This window comes from Anolis carolinensis, chromosome 2, assembly GCF_035594765.1.
Source record: "Anolis carolinensis isolate JA03-04 chromosome 2, rAnoCar3.1.pri, whole genome shotgun sequence".
Lineage (NCBI taxonomy): Eukaryota > Metazoa > Chordata > Lepidosauria > Squamata > Dactyloidae > Anolis > Anolis carolinensis.
Genome location: NC_085842.1, coordinates 235294792 through 235312942, shown reverse-complemented (window position 1 = coordinate 235312942; position 18151 = coordinate 235294792). Strand labels below are relative to the sequence as shown.

Here is an 18151-nt window from a genome sequence, read left to right as displayed (position 1 = left end):
CCCAGTTAGCCTTGCACAGCTCCAGCACGTTGGAAGACTATAGCCAGAATGAAGGTCCAAAATGGAGACTAGACCCTGGTAAAAAGGGCGGTCCTAAGATGTTGCACTCTTTAACCAATCACTGCAAAGAAAACTGCAGCCAGCTATTGCAGATTCCAAGCCACTTTTCCTAGGCTTTTGCAGCCAGAGGCTCAAACAAAATGTAAAGGAGGGAAAACAAACAAACGACCAATAGGTAAGGCAAACCATCGTCCTGGGGGACGGAACATTTATCATACACTCCATACATTTCAGTTGTAAACTGGAATCCCCCCTCCCAGAGCTGTAGTGTTATTAATAGGGAATGAAAAGGGAACTAATAAATAGTATGAGATAGAGACAAATGGGGACTTGAGAGAAGCTATTATAGCATACCTGCAGTGACAAGGACACTGTTCCTGTTCCTGTGTTCTTCACTTTCTGACCTTTCTGAAACCATTCTCCGCTTTCTAAATAGTGTATAAACCTCAATTTACTATTTCCATTTTGTTACACAAGTGCATTTTTTTTTGCTTGAATAACTTCTGTGCCAAAAGTTGTCCAAGGCTTTCATGGCTGGAATCACGGGTTGTTGTATGTTTTCCGGGCTGTATGGCCATGTTCCAGAGGCATTCTCTCCTGACGTTTCGCCCACATCTATGGCAGGCATCCTCAGAGATTGTGAGATATATACCTCACAACCTCTGTGGATTGTTAATCATTTGGTTGTTTGTTACTGGATGCAAAATATAAACAATAGAAAGAAATTGAAAGAAAAAATGATTTGGATTACAGCACAGTGGACAAATTGATCTTCTAGGTATTGTTGGACTGCAACTTCCGAGAGTCCTAACGATTACAGGTACTGGACATGTAATAAAGCTCCTTACTTCCCAACCTTTACTCACTATGTACGGTAGAGTTTCAATTATCCAACATAAACGGGCCGGCAGAATGTTGGATAAGTGAATATGTTGGATAATGAGGAGGGATTAAGGAAAAGCCCATTAAACATCAAATTAGGTTATGATTTTACAAATTAAGCACCAAAACATCATGTTATACAACAAATTTGACAGAAAAAGTAGTTCAATACACAGTAATGCTGTGTAGTAATTCCTGTATTTACGAATTTAGCACCAAAATATCACGATGTTTTAAAAACATTGACTACAAAAATGCATTGGATAATCCAGAACATTGGATAAGTGGGTGTTGGATAAGTGAGACTCTACTGTATATGCAAAATAGATATTTCAAAATCTGGGGAGAGGGGGGAATCAGAGATCTGGAACCATTCTGGTTCCAAGCACAATTCGGTTAAAGAAACTCCACCTACATGTTGTGTGAACATATTCACAAACATGCATGTGCTCGGTTGCTGTGAGTCTTTCGGGCTGTATGGCCATGTTCCAGAAGCTTTCTCTCCTGACGTTTCGCCCACATCTTTGGCAGGCATCCTAAGAGGTTGTGAGGTCTGTTGGAAACTAGGCAAGGGAAGTTTATATATCTGTGGAACATGCCATACAACCCAAAAGACTCACAGCAACCCAGTGATTCCGGCCATGAAAGCCTTCAACAATACAATGCATGTGCTCATTCTGGCCAGATATGTTCTGTATTTCAGAGGATTTTTGCATCTGAATACAAATCAGATTCCCATAGATGGTCTTAACACATGTATTTTTTAAACTTCTGGACATTTCTTGGCATGGATGGGTTGCCCACTGCAGCCCGAGGTAGCAGATTGGAGTGCTGAAGGTCACCACTGCTATTGTTACAAAGGATAACCTTTAGTAAAATGTGTCACTATCATTTTTGTGCTGCATTAGAATGGGACAGAATGTTTTGAAAATGCATAACAATCAAGGATTCCAATACGGAAAGTAAATTACTTTTTAAGTGGGTGGCATGCAAGATGTTTAACGAGCTACTGACTTTGAAAGTCACTTTGCAACAGAAGGAGGGTCACCTAGGGAAACTTTATAGTACAATAAGGATCACATGCAGTGCTGTTATTGAAATGACTTCCCTTGGAGAGCCTCTGAAGGCTAGAAAGAAGCGGATGCTTTGGGACTCATGTTGCTTCCTTTCTGTGCACTTTTTGCAGCAATTCAGTTATTACAGCTGGTATGTATGTTTGTAAGTGCCTTCAAGTCACTTGTTGACTTATGATGACTCCAGGGCGTTCATAGGATTTTCTTAGGCAAAGAATATTCACAGTAGTTTTGCCAATTCCTTTCTCTGAAATGTAGCCTACAGACTTGCTTTTTATTCGCAGTTTTCCACCCCAGTACTAGTCAGACTGATTCTGCGTAGCTTCCAAGATCAGATGAGATTTGGCATAAATTGTCTATTCATTTAATTTTTGCATTAGTACCATGGTGGAAGGTCATCAGTGGGATTTCTTTTTACAGCATGGGTTTTGGAACTTGCATCCTCAAAACTGCAGAACGCCACCCAATTATGAATCATGATAGGAGCCATGGTGGCGCAATGGGTTAAACCCTTGTGCTGGCTGGACTGCTGACCTGAAGGTTGCCAGTTCGAATCGGTGAGCTCCTGTCTGTCAGCTCTAGCTTGTGGGGACGTGAGAGAAGCCTCCTAGCAGGATGGTAACACATCTGGGCGTCCCCTGGGCAACGTCTCTGTAGATGGCCGATTCTCTCATGCCAGAAGCAACTTGCAGTATATTCTCAATTTGCTTCTGACACGATTTTAAAAAGTTTATATTTAGCAAGGGGGGAATGAGGGAAGTTGCATGGATCTGTGCATGTCTGTGTGTGTATTGTATACAGAGCTGTAGCCAAGGGGGGAGGGTTAGGGGTTCAAACCCCCCCCCCCAAATTTTTTAAAAGATTTTTTAAAACCTGGTTTATTCATGAATTTTAACGAATTAACCAAATCCCCATGAGTGTCCATCGAGTTTATCCATGGAGCCTGATTTCTAAATTATTTTGCGATATGGAACTACTCTTCATGATTCACTAAAAAAAAGTTTCAACCCCTCCCCCTCCCCCCGAATTTTTTTTTTGCTGACTATGCTTTTGATTGTATACCAATAAAAAAGCACATGAATCATCAATCTTGGTTTGTTGACACAAGTATAGGATATATCAAGAGCTGTACTAATACTGTACTGTATTATGTAATTCAGGGGTCCCCAAACAAAGGCCCGTGGGCCGGATGCAGCCCTCCAAGGTCATTTGTCTGGCCCCCGCCCTCAGTTTTAGACTTAGGCTCGCCCTAAGTTTGAAATGACTTGAAGGCACATAACAACAACAATCCTAATTAACTCGACTATCTCATCAACAAGAAGCAGGCCCACACTTCCTATTGAAATCCTGGTAGGTTTATGTTGGTTAAAATTGATCTTATTTTTAAATATTGTATTGTTATTTCATTGGGGGTTTTTTTGCACTACAAATAAGACATGTGGAGTGTGCATAGGAATTTGTTCGTATTTTTTTTTCAAACTAGTCTGCCCCGTCAACACTCTGAGGGACCATGGACTGGCCCTCTGCTTTAAAAGTTTGAGGACCCCTGAATCTATTATTAATATCAAGATCTGCACAAATATGTATAGGAAGGCTTCTTCTACTATTATACAGTTTGTTTAAACAGTTACACAATCCTGTTCATGCCAGCATGACATAGTAATGGACTGCAATGCTGAAGGCTGGGGTTTGAATTCCCACTCAGCCATAGAACTCATTGGTGACCTTGAGTAAGTCACAGTCTCTCATCCTCAGAGAAAGGCAATTCCCCTTCTCAACAAATCCTGCCAAGAAACATCCTGATAGGTTGTCATAAATGGGAAATGGAGTCACACAAAAACATGCACGAAGGAAAAGTTCATTGAACACAGCAGGGCTCGCATTCCCATTTTTATCCCATTCTTCAAAAATTCAGGGTGGCTTGCATGGTTTTCCCCTTCCCTATTTTATCTTCAGAATTGCATTGTGGGATAAGGTGGTCTGAGGAAGTTCAATTAGCCACGTCACGTACTGAACGTCATAGTTGACTGGAGATTTGAACCTCAATTCCTGTGTTACAAATGTGGTATATTAGTTAACTGTGTTGGCTCTGTTTTAGTCTGATTTACTACAGGATAAACCTGTGTAGGATCATTTCAGAGGCACATCTCCTTATCTCTACAAAGGAGGAATTCCTGAAAATTCCAGCCATGCCTTTGCTGATGACTATCTTGGGTTATTCGCAGGTCACTCGCTGGGCCATTTGCTCATTCACCCATCAGAGACAACATGCTTGTTCTTGTTTACATGATTGCTGATTCCCCAGATACTGCTAGGGGTGATTAACTCCATTTCAACCTCTGGAAAAACCCTCAGACATGTAACAAATCACAGCCTGAAGTGAGCTCAAGGGTTTGGAAAATCAAATTGTATCCCATACTTTGTGCCAGTGAATTCAGCTGCACAATTTTTAACAACTTCTGTGATGCAAGGAATGAGGGATTTCCCCAAGTAAATGTCAAGAATGCTTACCTTTCATGCAAAAGTTGAGCTTCTGAGAAAAAGGTCTACGGGAACGAGGAATGTTAAAAAAAAAAAAACAGCAAAATGTTGAGGTGTCCTGTTGAAAAAAAGGTTAACCTCGTCACTATTTTTTCCTCATTTTAGGCCTTTTGGTGGGCAAAACCATGGGAAGAATTGGGGTGGGGGTAGGATGGGGGTTGACTAAAATATTGATTTTGTGTCTGTCCCAGCTTTCCTTGCATTCATTTTTTCATTCAAAAAAGTGCAGAAACCACCAAAGCTTTCCCTATCAAAGAGAGGACTGTGTTGCTGTGAGTTTTCCAGGCTGTATGGCCATGTTCCAGAAGCATTCTCTTCTAATGTTTCGCCTGCATCTATGGCAGGCATCCTCAGAGGTTGTGAGGTCTGTTGGAAACTAGCCAAAATGTCAGGAGAGAATGTGTCTGGAACATGGCCATTCAGCCTGAAAAACGTACAGCAACCCAGTGATTCCAGCAATGACAGCCCTCGACAACACAGAGAACTTTTGGTATGCTTTTCTCTTGTGTGAATGAAATAAAAAGATTACAACCCTAACGGATACAGGATGAAAGAATAACCCCAGTGCACTTAAAACTAACTTTTCCATCTTAGAATGACGATGTTTCTACATTAGACTATGTTTTCTTAAGTTTCTATACTAGCCAGCCCTACAGTCATTTTTGTGTTTAGTTTGGCTGCAGAGCTGACTTGGTGGCTAGGCAGATATAACTCAGCATCTTTAGACTTCCTATTCTTTGCACACTGTAGTTTGATTTAGAATAGTGATTCCCAGCATTTCGTCTTCCCAGTATTTGGAACCTTAACTCCCAGAAGCCCTAGTTAGCTTGGCCAACAATGAGGAATTCTGGGAGCAGAAGTCTGCAACACTAGAGGACCAAAAGTTGGGAATTATAGAAGGCAGACAGCTCAACAAAGTACTTTGGAACCTCAACTTACGAGCATCCTTACTTATGAGCTTTTCAACTTATGAGCCATCGCTCGTCCAAAGGAGCCGCTCAGGGAGGGAGGGGCCTTGTTGCGGACAGTAGCAGGGAGGTCTAGAGAGAGCCTCTGAAGGGCGGACGGTGGCCAGGAGGCCGAGTGAGAGTTGCTTAGGTAAGGAGGAAGGAAGGAAGGGCTGGCTGAAGTCCTTGAACCCTGTTAGGCCTTTGCAAATGGGTTTAATTTGTTTTGTGACTGAGCTTGGTAACAGGTTAATAGCATTTCGATGGGGAAATTTGCTTTGACATTCCAGAAAATTGAGTTACGAGTTTGGTCACAGAAAGAATGTCATATGTCAAGGTATTACTATATATTTTAAGCAAAAATTAGTCAATGGCATTGTGATTCTCTTGTTTTCAAGCTGCCAAGGTGCTTGATCATGCAATGATTTTCCATTGATGCAGCCAATATGATGTGAAAATGCCCAATACGAATGGGATAAGGAGGATGTAACTAGACATTCTATGTTATGCAGGTTGCATTTATCTGAGTAGGAATAATTTTGTTTTTAACGAACTAGACATATTTGAATATTATGGCAAGAATATTATTTTCACCTTCTGCTTTTTTCCCAATTCCTCTGAATAAATGACCAGAATCTTGTCGGTATATTACATTAGTGGCTACATTTTATCCAAAGTTTTGCACCTGTAGTAGTAGAAGGCAGACAAAATCGGCTGGCCACAAACAGTCTTGTGTGCCTGACTTCCTTCATGGTTGAAGCACTCATGGCCTTTTAATCCCTGCTGCCTTTTCCTATGCTGACATACTGACTTCAGTAGGATTCTGGCCATGGCCTTATTCACAGCAGCTGAATATAGTGGAAGCTGAAACATCAGGAGGATAGATTTTGATTGAACCTTAGAGGGAACTTGTTAATAGTAAGAAAGGTGGTGAGTTCTCTTTCTCTGGATAGCTACTTGTTCTGATACTTCAGCTGGATTTTCTGTACTTGATGGCCGTGTGGGATCCCTTCTACCTCTATCATTCTATACTTCTATCTAAGCACAGTGTTCAAATATTTCTTTTTTGGAGGCAGTGGTGATGGCTAGTCATTCCAATAAATATTTATCTTTTATGCAAGTAACTGCAGCCATTTGGGATTCAGGTCTGATGAAAACTGCAGGTATGTTTGTATTTGTATGTATATTTATATGCTGAACCCCCAGTGGCGCAGCGGATTAAACTGACTGAAAGGTTGGTAGTTCGAATCCGGGGAGCGCAGTGAGATACTGCTGTTAGTCCCAGCTTCTGCTAACCTATCAGTTCGAAAACATGCAAATGTAAGTAGATCAATAAGTACCACTCAGGCAGGGAGGCAATAGAGCTGCATGCAGTCATGCTGGCCACATGACCTTGGAGGTGTCTACGGACAATGCCAGCTGTTCGGCTTAGAAATGGAGATGAGCACCAACCCACAGAGTTGGACACAACTAGACAATGTCAGGGGAAAACCTTTACCTTTACCTATATTTATATGCATATACACTAGAGATGTAATGCTTGAAATTGTAAGTATCACTGAACACAGAAGGGATGGAATCTGTATGTAACCCATATACTCAACCACTGGGCCATAGTACCTCTCTAACTAAAGACAATATATATCTGCCTTTTTAAAAGGACACCAGGAAGGGTGAAGTTTCAAAGGTGGGTAGTGGCATTTCCTAGAGTACTGCTTCTTAAATTGTAGGTCCTGACTCCTAATGCAGTCTCCTAAGCTCAATGTTGGGGTCCAAAAAATGGGCAGCAGTAAAAGGTTTCTGAAGCTCACCTAGTGCTTGTTATAGACATCTATATGAATCTGTTGTGCAGTGTTTACAGTGGATTCAGCAGAAGATGCTTAAGCTGTACTTCATCAAAAGGAAAGTTAGCCTGTTGAGATAGTAAAAAAATATTAGGCAAAAGGAAAAAGTTTAAGACATTCTGATCTAGTGCACATCAGCTACTTTTTAAAAAGCCACCCCTCCACCCTCCCCAAGCAAAATAATACAGGGACAGTGACTTATCGGGGAGAAAGGGAAAACCAAGAAATAGGAGCAATTACAGTAGAGTCTCACTTATCCAAGCTAAACAGGCCAGCAGAACCTTGGATAAGTGAATATCTTGGATAATAAGTAGGGATTAAGGAAAAGCCTATTAAACATCAAATTAGGTTATGATTTTACAAATTAAGCACCAAAACATCATGGTATACAACAAATTTGACAGAAAAAGTAGTTCAATACGCAGTAATGTTATGTTGTAATTACTGTATTTATGAATTTAACACCAAAATATCATGATATATTGAAAACATTGACTACAAAAATGCTTTGGATAATCCAGAACCTTGGATAAGTGAGTCTTGGATAAGTGAGACTCTACAGTAGTAGGAAATTATGGTAGATGGACCATGCCGTAAGTAAGTGGGCAATGTTTTGGAACTTGATTGGAACTGGGAAATCAGAAGTGGCAGATTTGACTTAGAAATGGCAAATGAGAGTAAAGACATGTAAAGACCAAGGAATAGTATAAACATAAATAAACCCCCGGTGGTGCAGTGGGTTAAACTGCTGAGCTGCCGAACTTGTTGATCGAAAGGTTGGCAGTTCGAATCCAGGGAGCGAGGTGAGCTCCCGCTGTTAACCCTAGCTTATACCAACCTAGCAGTTTGAAAACATGCAAATGTGAGTAGATCAATAGGTATTGCTTCAGCGGGAAGATAACGGCACTCCATGCACTCGTGCCGGCCACATGACCTTAGAGGCGTCTACGGACAACGCCAGCTCTTTGGCTTAGAAAAGGATATGAGCATCAACTCCCAGAATTGGACACAACTAGACTAGGGGAAAACCTTGACCTTTAAATATACTAACTTGTTTTGAACTGGAAGTGAAATATCTTAAAGAAAGGCAAAACTACTCCACTTGGGCTCTGGAGCAATCTGTATGTGCATGCATCTTTTGCCTGGAAAGAGATTTTGCTGCAGTTTTGAGTGTCAACTACAAATGCTTATGACTGCATGGAAATATTTATTGTATTGGTGTGACATTGTTTTACATTCTTTTCCAAGCCTAACAAAATAATATTGATATAATTGCGTGCAGCTCATCCCGCTTGTCTATTTATATCCTGTAAGAACAACAGGCATCTTAATAATTCTTTTTGGAATATTGATGTTTTAGAAATGAAAACCCTGGCAGGAGAATTCCATTGGCAGTGGAAATTCTTTGTGAAGGATAGTACTAACCATCACACAGGGAAGCCCATGTAAATGCTACTGGGGATCAAACACTGGAATGTGTATGAATAATATATTAGTGGATATACAGAACATATAATTAAAATTAAAATAGGAGAGCATATTGATAAAATATTTAAACAGAATGGTGGAGAACACAGCAGAGATTCACATATGTTGCTTGTTTTCTGGGCACTCTTGATACACTGCCAACTCATAATAGAGCTCAGTTTTAGGGAAAGAAAGATATTCCAATCGGGTGGGGAAAAAAACCCGTTTTCTTCATCTGTTTACCAGACCTCATAAGCACAAAAAGAAGCTGGTATACAAAAGTTTAGAACACAATCAGAACCCAACCCATTTAGTGCTAAAAAAACGCATCATACATTTCAACAAATTACAGATGAAATATGGTCAAGATGGCAAAGGTATGATCTAAATGGCAAAAGTTATTAATGAAGAAGAACATAGACTCTAAGAAAGGCTGCAGAAGTTTTCTTTGCCTACGTCTGCAGAGTTGCATGTTGCAAGTTGTTTCTGGTTGTGAGAGAATCGGCCATCTACAAAGACGTTGCCTAAGGGACGCCTGGATGTGCCACGTTCCTGCGGGGAGGCTTCTCTAACTTGGGAGTTACCCTGGACCGTGCTATGACTTACAAGAAGCACTGCTTGACTATCAAGCAAAAAGTGGGTGCCAGAAATAACATCGTAAGAAAGCTGACTGGCACAACATGGGGATCACAACCAGACACAGTGAAGACATCTGCCCTTGCGCTTTGCTACTCTGCTGCTGAATACGCATGCCCAGTGTGGAATACATCTCACCAAGTTAAAACAGTGGGTGTGGCTCTTAATGAAACGTGTTGCATTATTACAGGATGTCTATACCCCACACCATTGGAGAAATTATACTGTTTAGCTGACATTGCACCACCTGACAACCGCCGGCAAGTAGCAGCCAGCAATGAAAGGATCAAGGCAGTGACATCTCTGGCCCATCCTCTGTTCGGATATCAGCCAGCATGCCAATGCCTTAAATCAAGAAATAGTTTTCTAAGATCTACAGAGATACTCGCAGGAACACCTCAGCAAGCGAGAGTCCAAAAGTGGCAGGCTAAAACCCTGAACCTCAATCAGTGGCTGATGCCGGATGAGAAACTCCCTCCTTGGCGTACAGAAGACTGGGCGACTTGAAAGGCGCTGAACAGATTCTGGCACCATGAGATGCAGAGCCAACCCCCCCCCTTCCCCCAATAAAGTTAACAGAGCACAAACCACTCTTTCACCAAGACCGCACTTTGTACTAGTTGAATAAACTGAGGACAAAGGAGGGAAGTGGGATGAAGATAGAGAAACCAGGGCATTTTAAGAGCCGCTGAAAAAATGGGGTGACAGACCATTAATTGAGAATGTTGCTCCCAAATTGAGACGGGTTGAGGATATGAAATGGAAGGCCCAGGGGTTCCCTGACTCACTTCTTTATTCTTTTTCTACATGGCAGTTTGCAAAGGGTGGCAAAAGGTCACCCTATGGATCTGCAGTTCTGAGTATAACAAGCTGCATATCTTGAAGCTGCTGTAAGTTGAGTTCTGCTGGTGCTGAATTAGAGATAAGCACTGGAAGAGCTCCTATTCAAACTGGAGCAGCTGTTGGACATTTAAATCCAGAGTTATCTGATGGCTTTAGATATCTGTGTAAATATAATTTGGCTTCTTTATGCATGTCGTAGTGACAGTGGCAAGGGTTTGGGAGCATGTGTGCATTTGCTTTACTTTGCTTTCCTCTTTTTTGTGTCAGGAGTGACTTGAGAAACTGCAAGTCGCTGTTGGTGTGAGAGAATTGGCCATTTGCAAGGATGTTGCCTAGGGGACGCCTGGATGTTTTACCATCCTGTGGGAGGCTTCTCTCATGTCCCCACATGAGAAGTTGGAACTGACAGACGGGAGCTCATCACGCTTCCCGGATTCGAACTGCCGACCTTTCGGCCAGCAGTCCTGCCAGTACAAGGGTTTAACCCTTTGTGCCACCGAGGGCTTTCCTCTGAGGCTGAGAGATTGTGTTTTGGTTACCCAGGGGATTTCTGTTGTTGAGCAGAGATTTGAATCCTGTTCTCTGGGATCTTAAATAATTATACCACTCTGTCCTTTTTTTCTGACTACATCCCAATTCAAATGGCTTTTGCCCTTGACAATACATTAGACATATTTGTAAAGAAAATGCAACTCAGGAGCACCAACCTTGGTAAAAGCAATTTGATATGTAAGGAGGAGGAGAACAGTTTTTCCAATATGCTTTAAATGTTGCAAAGAAATCCTTCAAGAATGTGCTTTATGGGAGCGAAACCCTTTTCTTACAAGTGGTTTCTACATAAGATGTAGCTTGTTCATAAATGGGTTATTTGGGCACCACTTCCTTTTGTGTGTGAGTGTATGCGAGTTAACCCCAGTAACCTGAAACACACAACAGTGACATTTGGTTTATGGCCTGCTTCCTTTTCGTCTTGAAACCACAGCAAATGTTCCAGGCAATCGAGCCAATTTCATTAGGGAGCTCCATTTCACTTTCTCGTGTCTGTTTTGTGTCTTTTGATTTCTATGCTGCTCAGTTGTGCTTTGATTGTGAGATGCCCTTCCTTTTTACTCAATGCCTTTAATGCCTGTATTTTTGCCTTCTTCCCCATCCCTTCTCATAAAGGCCAAGAAACGCCAGGTCTTCCTAACAGAGACGTGCGAAAACAACGTGAGAGAGCTGGAGTTAGTCTTGGACAGCTTTACTGTGTCAGGCCAGCGGACAGCAGGTTAGTTGAAGGTATGAAATGACAGATGCATCTGTCAATGTTCCAAAGTCACTCCATTGTGGGAATTCTGCAGATGCCTCTTGCATTCCCTCTTCTCAACATGCTTTGATTTGATGACATGATAAGAGCGGTTCTCACAGCAGTCGAGTGGCCTCGCTAGCTGAGACAGGGTGACCGGATGCGGACCTACTGTTGTCAGCCCCAACTTTTGATTTACAAGTGTCGGGCTGTATGCGATCGGTCAAGAAAGGGCTCACTGGCTGTGTTCTCAATCCAACTGAGAAAGAAGTCCTTACAGTATCCCTACAAGGGGAACAGATGTTTTGGGCGGAAGTGAGCCAAATTCGGAGCAACCTTCAGCTACATAAAGGTCATCTATTCAGCAAAGGTTATGTAGGACATCGAGTATAACACATCACTCTTTGCAGTGTTAATTTGAAGTCAGCCGAGGGGGTAATCATTACATCCATGGCAACATAAATTCTGTCCCAAGTGGTATGCAAAAGTGACCTCTCCCTCTTGGTTGTCTATCACGTACTGTTGATAAGCAAATGTAAGGAGGTGTAGGAAGGACAAAGCATCTAGTCTTTCAAAACAAAACAAAACACTAAATATTTTGAGTGATCCCTTTCTTCTTAATTCTCTTGAGATCTGTTTTTGGGATCCTGTAATTGCATTATTTTGCACTTCACGGTACTCTCCTTTGTTGTTTTCTGATGCATATAGAAAAGAGAGATTTCAAGAGAGAAAGCCAAAGGGCTATTAAATGCGGAATAAACAAGTTCTCCAAAAGAATACAGAATTTATGCAATTGTCTTGTTTTTCACAAAAGTAAGGAAGGCAATGCACATTCCAAAACTAGTTTGCTATAGAAAACTATATCAAACTGCTTAGACCACCTCCTCAAATAGTAATCATATGGAAATGTCGATTACTTTTGTCAATCTTCCCAGCTCTGGATTCCTCCACAAAGGCAGATATAGTTGGTGAGGTGTGAGACAGGTTTTTGAATTAGCAGATCCTCCCAAGAGAGGTTAGAAAACCCTCTTCTCTGTTGTGCCTTAGGTTTGCAATTAAGAACAGTTCATGTAAAACAACTCCCCATACCCCAAAAACCTTACTCCTTGCGACATGTTAGATATTTGTAAAGATGCAGCTAACCAATAACAACTCTATTATCCTCACATTTTTCTTTTTTCCCTTTTTCCCCCTCACCGCACTCTCCCAGTAAATGTTTAATAAAAAAACTACTTGGAAGACAAAAAAGGTGAAGAATTGTTAATGTTGCATCAAGTTTTGAATGTATCTTACTGTTATCTAACTCTGTTTCCCCCATCTATGTTCATTCTGTTCAGAGTATTCATGTTCAGTTTAATTCAGGCCCCTTCTACACTGCCATATAATCCAGATTATCAAAACAGATAAACCACATTATCTGCATTTAAATGGATTTTATGAGTTTACACTGCCATATTGTAAGGATAGAGGTTTTCCTTTGACATTAATTCTAGTTGTGTCTGAGTCTGGGGGTTGGTACTCATCTCCATTTCTAAGCCGAAGAGCCAGCCTTGTCTGTAGACACCTCCAAGGTCATGTGGCCAGCATGACTCCATGGAGCACCGTTACCTTCCCGCTGGAGCGATACCTATTGATCTACTCACATTTGCATGTTTTCGAACTGCTAGAATGGCAGAAGCTGGGGCTAATAGTGGAAGCTCACCTCACTTCCCGTATTTAAACTGCCAACCTTTCAGTCAGCAAGTTCAGCAGCTCAGTGGTTTAATCCTTCGCCATCGGGGGCTCCATGCTGCCATATAATCCAGTTCAGATCGGATAATCTGGATTTTATATGGCGGTGTAGAAGGGGCCTTAGTTGATATTTTATTGCTGTAAACTTCTCGGCTCAATTTAGTGTAGAAGTGGGCAACTGTAGTAAATATGGGGTCAATATCATGAACTACAACAAATGCCAGAAATGAGGCAAAAGTGGAAATGGCTAGAAGTTCATGTCTGTTTTGTGTGTGTGTGTGTGGGGGGGGGGGGGGGGACACGACTTATTTTAAGTGTTAAAGTGGCAGGGAAGGAAGGCTATAACTTATTTCAGAAGTGGCACAGAAAACTCATCTCATCCTTTTGTCTCAGTGCCATAGCAAAAAGAGCTGCAGTTTAAGTACAATATGACCCCCTTATACACAGATTCAATATTTGCAATTTCACTTACCCACTCTCCAAAGAAAATACTCCCCAGAGGTGTTTGTGGACCTCGCTAAGTCCTATGGTTTGCTTCCTGCCCAAGTATGATCAAAATACAGGTTTCCTTCTTACCCATGGTTTCATGTATCTGCAGAGAGGTCATAGTCATGAAAGGCCTCTCCCATTGATATGGGGCTTGTACTGTATATTAGTCAGAGAAGCTGGGAGTGACTGCTCAAAAGTGGAAACACTTTCATAAATTTGGTTGAACAAAGTATGATTTGGAGTTGTGACTCAGAATCTGACCTAGAGAATCAGATTAGCCAGAGGAGACATTAAAGAAGATGCCTTTTAGACAAAGTGGTTACCATTTCTTCCTTGTTTTAGAGTATCCACCAGAACAACTAAAATTCTGGCAAAACAGAATCTGATACAAAGTACTGTATTTAATTGTAATCACCAAAAGAGATACTAGTAGCAAGGAGCATTTTCTGTGCATTTACAATAATGAACAGTACAGGCACTCCTTGGGTTATGAACAAGATAGGTTCTGTAAGTTTGTTCTTAAGTTGAAGTTGTATTTAAGTTGGAACAGGTACATTTTTAAGTGTCATGGCAGCTGTGTGTGTGTGTGTGTGTGTGTGTGTGTGTATCACAGGGAAGGATTAACATCCCTGTAATGTTTGTTTTTTTGTCTGTGCCCCTGATCAGAAGATTTCACCTCACTTTCTGTCCCTGTGACAGCTTTTGTGGCTGGTGGTTGTTGTGGAAATGAAAATTGGCGATAAAGCTTCAGTGGAAACACTTTTTCCCCACAGTAACCCTTACATGAGTAAATTTCCCTTTCTAGGAGTATATTTCTTTTCTGTTGTCTCATGGACAGAAAATGAGATGAAATCTTTCTAATGAGGATACAGACAGCAGTATACACCTCACAGTGGCTCTAACCCCACACACTACTAGCTGAAACTAAAAAAATAAATAAAATGTGCATGGAATTCTTCTTAAAATGCAAGTTGGACAGGTGTTTGTCTTAACATATTATTTATTTTTACTTGCGTATGTAAATGCTTAAGCATTTTCAAATGTTACAAAAGGCCACCAGTGCATGCTGCTGGCTGGCGTGCCTGCTGCCAGACCCACCTAGCGCCCCCCCCCCCCCCACAATTGTAACTAGGAATTGTTTGTATGTCACATGTTTGTAACTCAGGTATTGCCTGTACTTTATAATTAAGTTCACAGTGTATAGTAAAGCAGAGAAATTCTTGGTAAGGAAAACCCCAATAGTGTTTTTACAGAGTTTGGAAGTTGGGACTTCCCCATAGAAAACTAGGGATTTGCTTACTATTCCTTCTGTAGTTTGGCTTTCTGGTCTAAATGAGTATCAGTGTAATTGCCACAACAATTTAGTGTTTATGGAACAATGGAACAGAGGATTTAGGCAGTTAAAATTCAGCCTGCATTGAGCAGTGAAGGGGAGGCGAATAAGGTGGAGACAGAAAGACAAAGTGTTTTGTGGCCTCAGGAACTTTATCTCTTGAAACTCCCCTCCTCTTTGGCATTAACATGGAATAAGGGTTTTGAACTGAGCATTCTGGAACAACTTTGTTAGGAGAAAGGTTTTGGCAAGGAAAGCTGGCTGTCTGGAGAAGAGAACCAAGACAATACAAATAAAATCTGAGAATAATTATTGATAGGAAACGTATCCCTTTTTTGTGGGCGTATCATTTTTTGTTTCAGAGCTGGAATTTGGTTGTCTGTTTGTGGCCACGGAGAAAGAGGTGATTTGTAAAAGATACCTTATCAAAGTGCTCTGAGATTAGTCTTTTACTTCCTATCATTCTTCTCCCCCCTCTTTAACTTGGAACCAACTTTTGTGTCAACAAGGGAAGCAAAGTTTAGGATGTCTTGAGGCTGAATGAAATTAGATTTTGTAGGTTAGACTGACATTCTGCTCTGGTGGCTTAAGTTCATCAACCCAGAAGTGTGGTATATTTTAATATAGAAAAGCAAAAAATGAATAAGTGGTTTGGCAACATATAATTAAAAAATGATGGCCAACTCTTACTTGTGGGGGAAGAAGCATGTTATTCTCAATTGGCAATTACTATGGAAGTGAGCCAGGAGTACAGGTCGCACTCAGAGCTGGGGAACTTACTTTTCTGTACTACAACTTCCAGAGTACTACTGCCTGCCTCATCATGGATATTCCTGGCGGTTGTAGCCCAAAATTATCTTTTGAAATCAGCCCGCTTTTGTGCCATAGAGAAGCCAGTTAAGTTTTCTACTGTAGTCATACCTCAGAATATACACAAGTGTGAACACAAGCTGCATGTTTGATGAATACTATCAAAAAGTGGAAGTTGCCTTACAGAGTAATGGAATCAAGAAACTAGAACATTGTCATTTAGTTGAATTCTGTATTTCAATAGTGCTTGAGATTGTGCCTCAAACACACAGCCATGGTGCCATAATTATGGTTTAACTCTCCATTTGACCTTTGGAACCCACCTTAAAAGCCAACCATCTGGAATGATAGAGATCTGTTCTATTGGATCATATGACCACTTTCTTCCAAGCCCTCCTCCTTACCCTGGTGATGCAGAGCTGTGACAGGTTCTGCATGTTCAGTTCACCTTGCTGGTAGACTTTCATCTCTAAATTGCTGATTAGCTTTTAAAGATGGGGTTCAGAGTAATTTTAGTTGTGCCATGTGCCATGGTTGCAGATGAGAATACAAAAGAGTTACAATGTCTTAAACCTAACTTACAACATCATAATTCACTAATGGTATGCTTTCATGCATTTCTTATACCTAAAATGTGTTTTGAGCTGCCTATCCTGAAAATTCCCTCAAAGAGAAGCACCATGCCCTAGATACTTTCCAGCATTTTTAAAAAAATCTATTTATTGCATTTATATCCTGCCTTTCCAGCTGGAAGCTGGAGCTACTTACATGAAGCTCCCAGAAAGCCTCTTATCCCAGCCAAGGCCTAATTACCTTCAAAAGTGTAATGGCATTAAATACCTTCAGTTAATCTTCTCCAGCCAGTCTTTATTTGTTTGATCTCCATTGGGTGACATGCTCATGTTCTTTGGTGGCATTATTCACTCCCCAGATAAATCCTAGTGCCAATAACTGGCTTCATTGGTTTGCTATTGTCCTGTTTGCTGTATATATTCAAGATTTTCTCATATATTTAAAGCATTCCTCACTTGTACTGTGCATATAGAAACGTAAGAGGTTTCCTTATAAAGAATCAGATCATTGGCCCATCTAACTTAGTATCATCTGAACATTTTGACACTGGCTCTCCTGGGATTCTCAGATCTCTTTGGGATGCCTATATTTGACCCATGACTGCTCTTCTCCTGAGCTTCAGTCTTGCTCAAGAATTTGGGTACCCTTATTTGTTGGTTCTTACCTTTAAAATACTACATGGTTTGGGTCCAGTTTACCTGCAAGATTGTCTTCTCCTGTACAACCCTGTCCTTTACACTCTAGGGGACATTTGCTTCAACCATCCAGGATTAGATTGGCAATTGTCACCCAGGAGACTTCATGGTTGGCCACCGTTCGCCTGTGAAATGACCAGCTAGAAGAGATTTGACAGCTAAATGTGCCATCTGAATTTTTAAAAGTACTATCTCTTCCAGCAGGTCTATCCAGTTTATTTTAAACTATGAATTTTAAATTGATACTTTATAGGCATGGATGATTTAAATTATGTTTTAATCTTTTGCATTCAATGTGTTTTAAATGGTTTTATTTATAGCTACCATATCTATTGTATATTACCTTTATGTTGTACCCTGCTTAGAACTTTGGGAAGAGGTGGGTGAGAAATAAATGTATTATTATTATTATTATTATTATTATTATTATTATTATTATTATTAGTAGTAGTAGTAGTAGTAGTAGTAGTATCTGGAATAACCTATCTAATAGCTCTTCCATGGGTGCTCTTATATTGCTTATATGTGTTCATTGGTTGGGCTTCCCCATATGTCTTCAGAAGAGAGGGAATGAATCTCAGATTATGAGTCTGATGGAGGAAGGCACATCCTCCCAAGTCCCAGTTCAGCTTACAGTTGTTTGCATCTGGCTCTTCTGCTTCTTAGCACATTGCAGAGGATGCTCTTCGCATATTGAACAGCAGAAGGCATCCCCTCCAATGCAGACTGCCCAACAGCAAGACCATCTAGCTATGCTTCTTCTGTCCCAGTCAGATTGGACAATAGTATGACTTTGGGTTCATACAATCGTAATATTGGACTGGTAAAGTTCAGTTTGTGATGAGGTCAAGCCAATTAAAGCAGAGGTCAAGCTCCAGCAAGGTAAAGGCTAAGTAGAAAACACCCTGGGGAACCATGTTAAAAACAAATGAAAGTAACTAA

The 18151-nt window shown here is 40.9% G+C and overlaps 1 protein-coding gene across 8 annotated transcripts in view; it reads left to right on the top strand.

The window, feature by feature from the left end:
- Positions 1-18151, top strand: part of ccdc171 (coiled-coil domain containing 171) — a 214925-nt gene that overhangs the window by 55962 nt on the left and 140812 nt on the right. For all 8 annotated transcript variants that reach the window (XM_062971894.1, XM_008103172.3, XM_008103167.3 and 5 more), the window contains one exon: positions 11458-11560. In XM_062971894.1, the coding sequence (XP_062827964.1) occupies positions 11458-11560 (103 nt within the window). The remainder of the gene's footprint in view (positions 1-11457; positions 11561-18151) is intronic.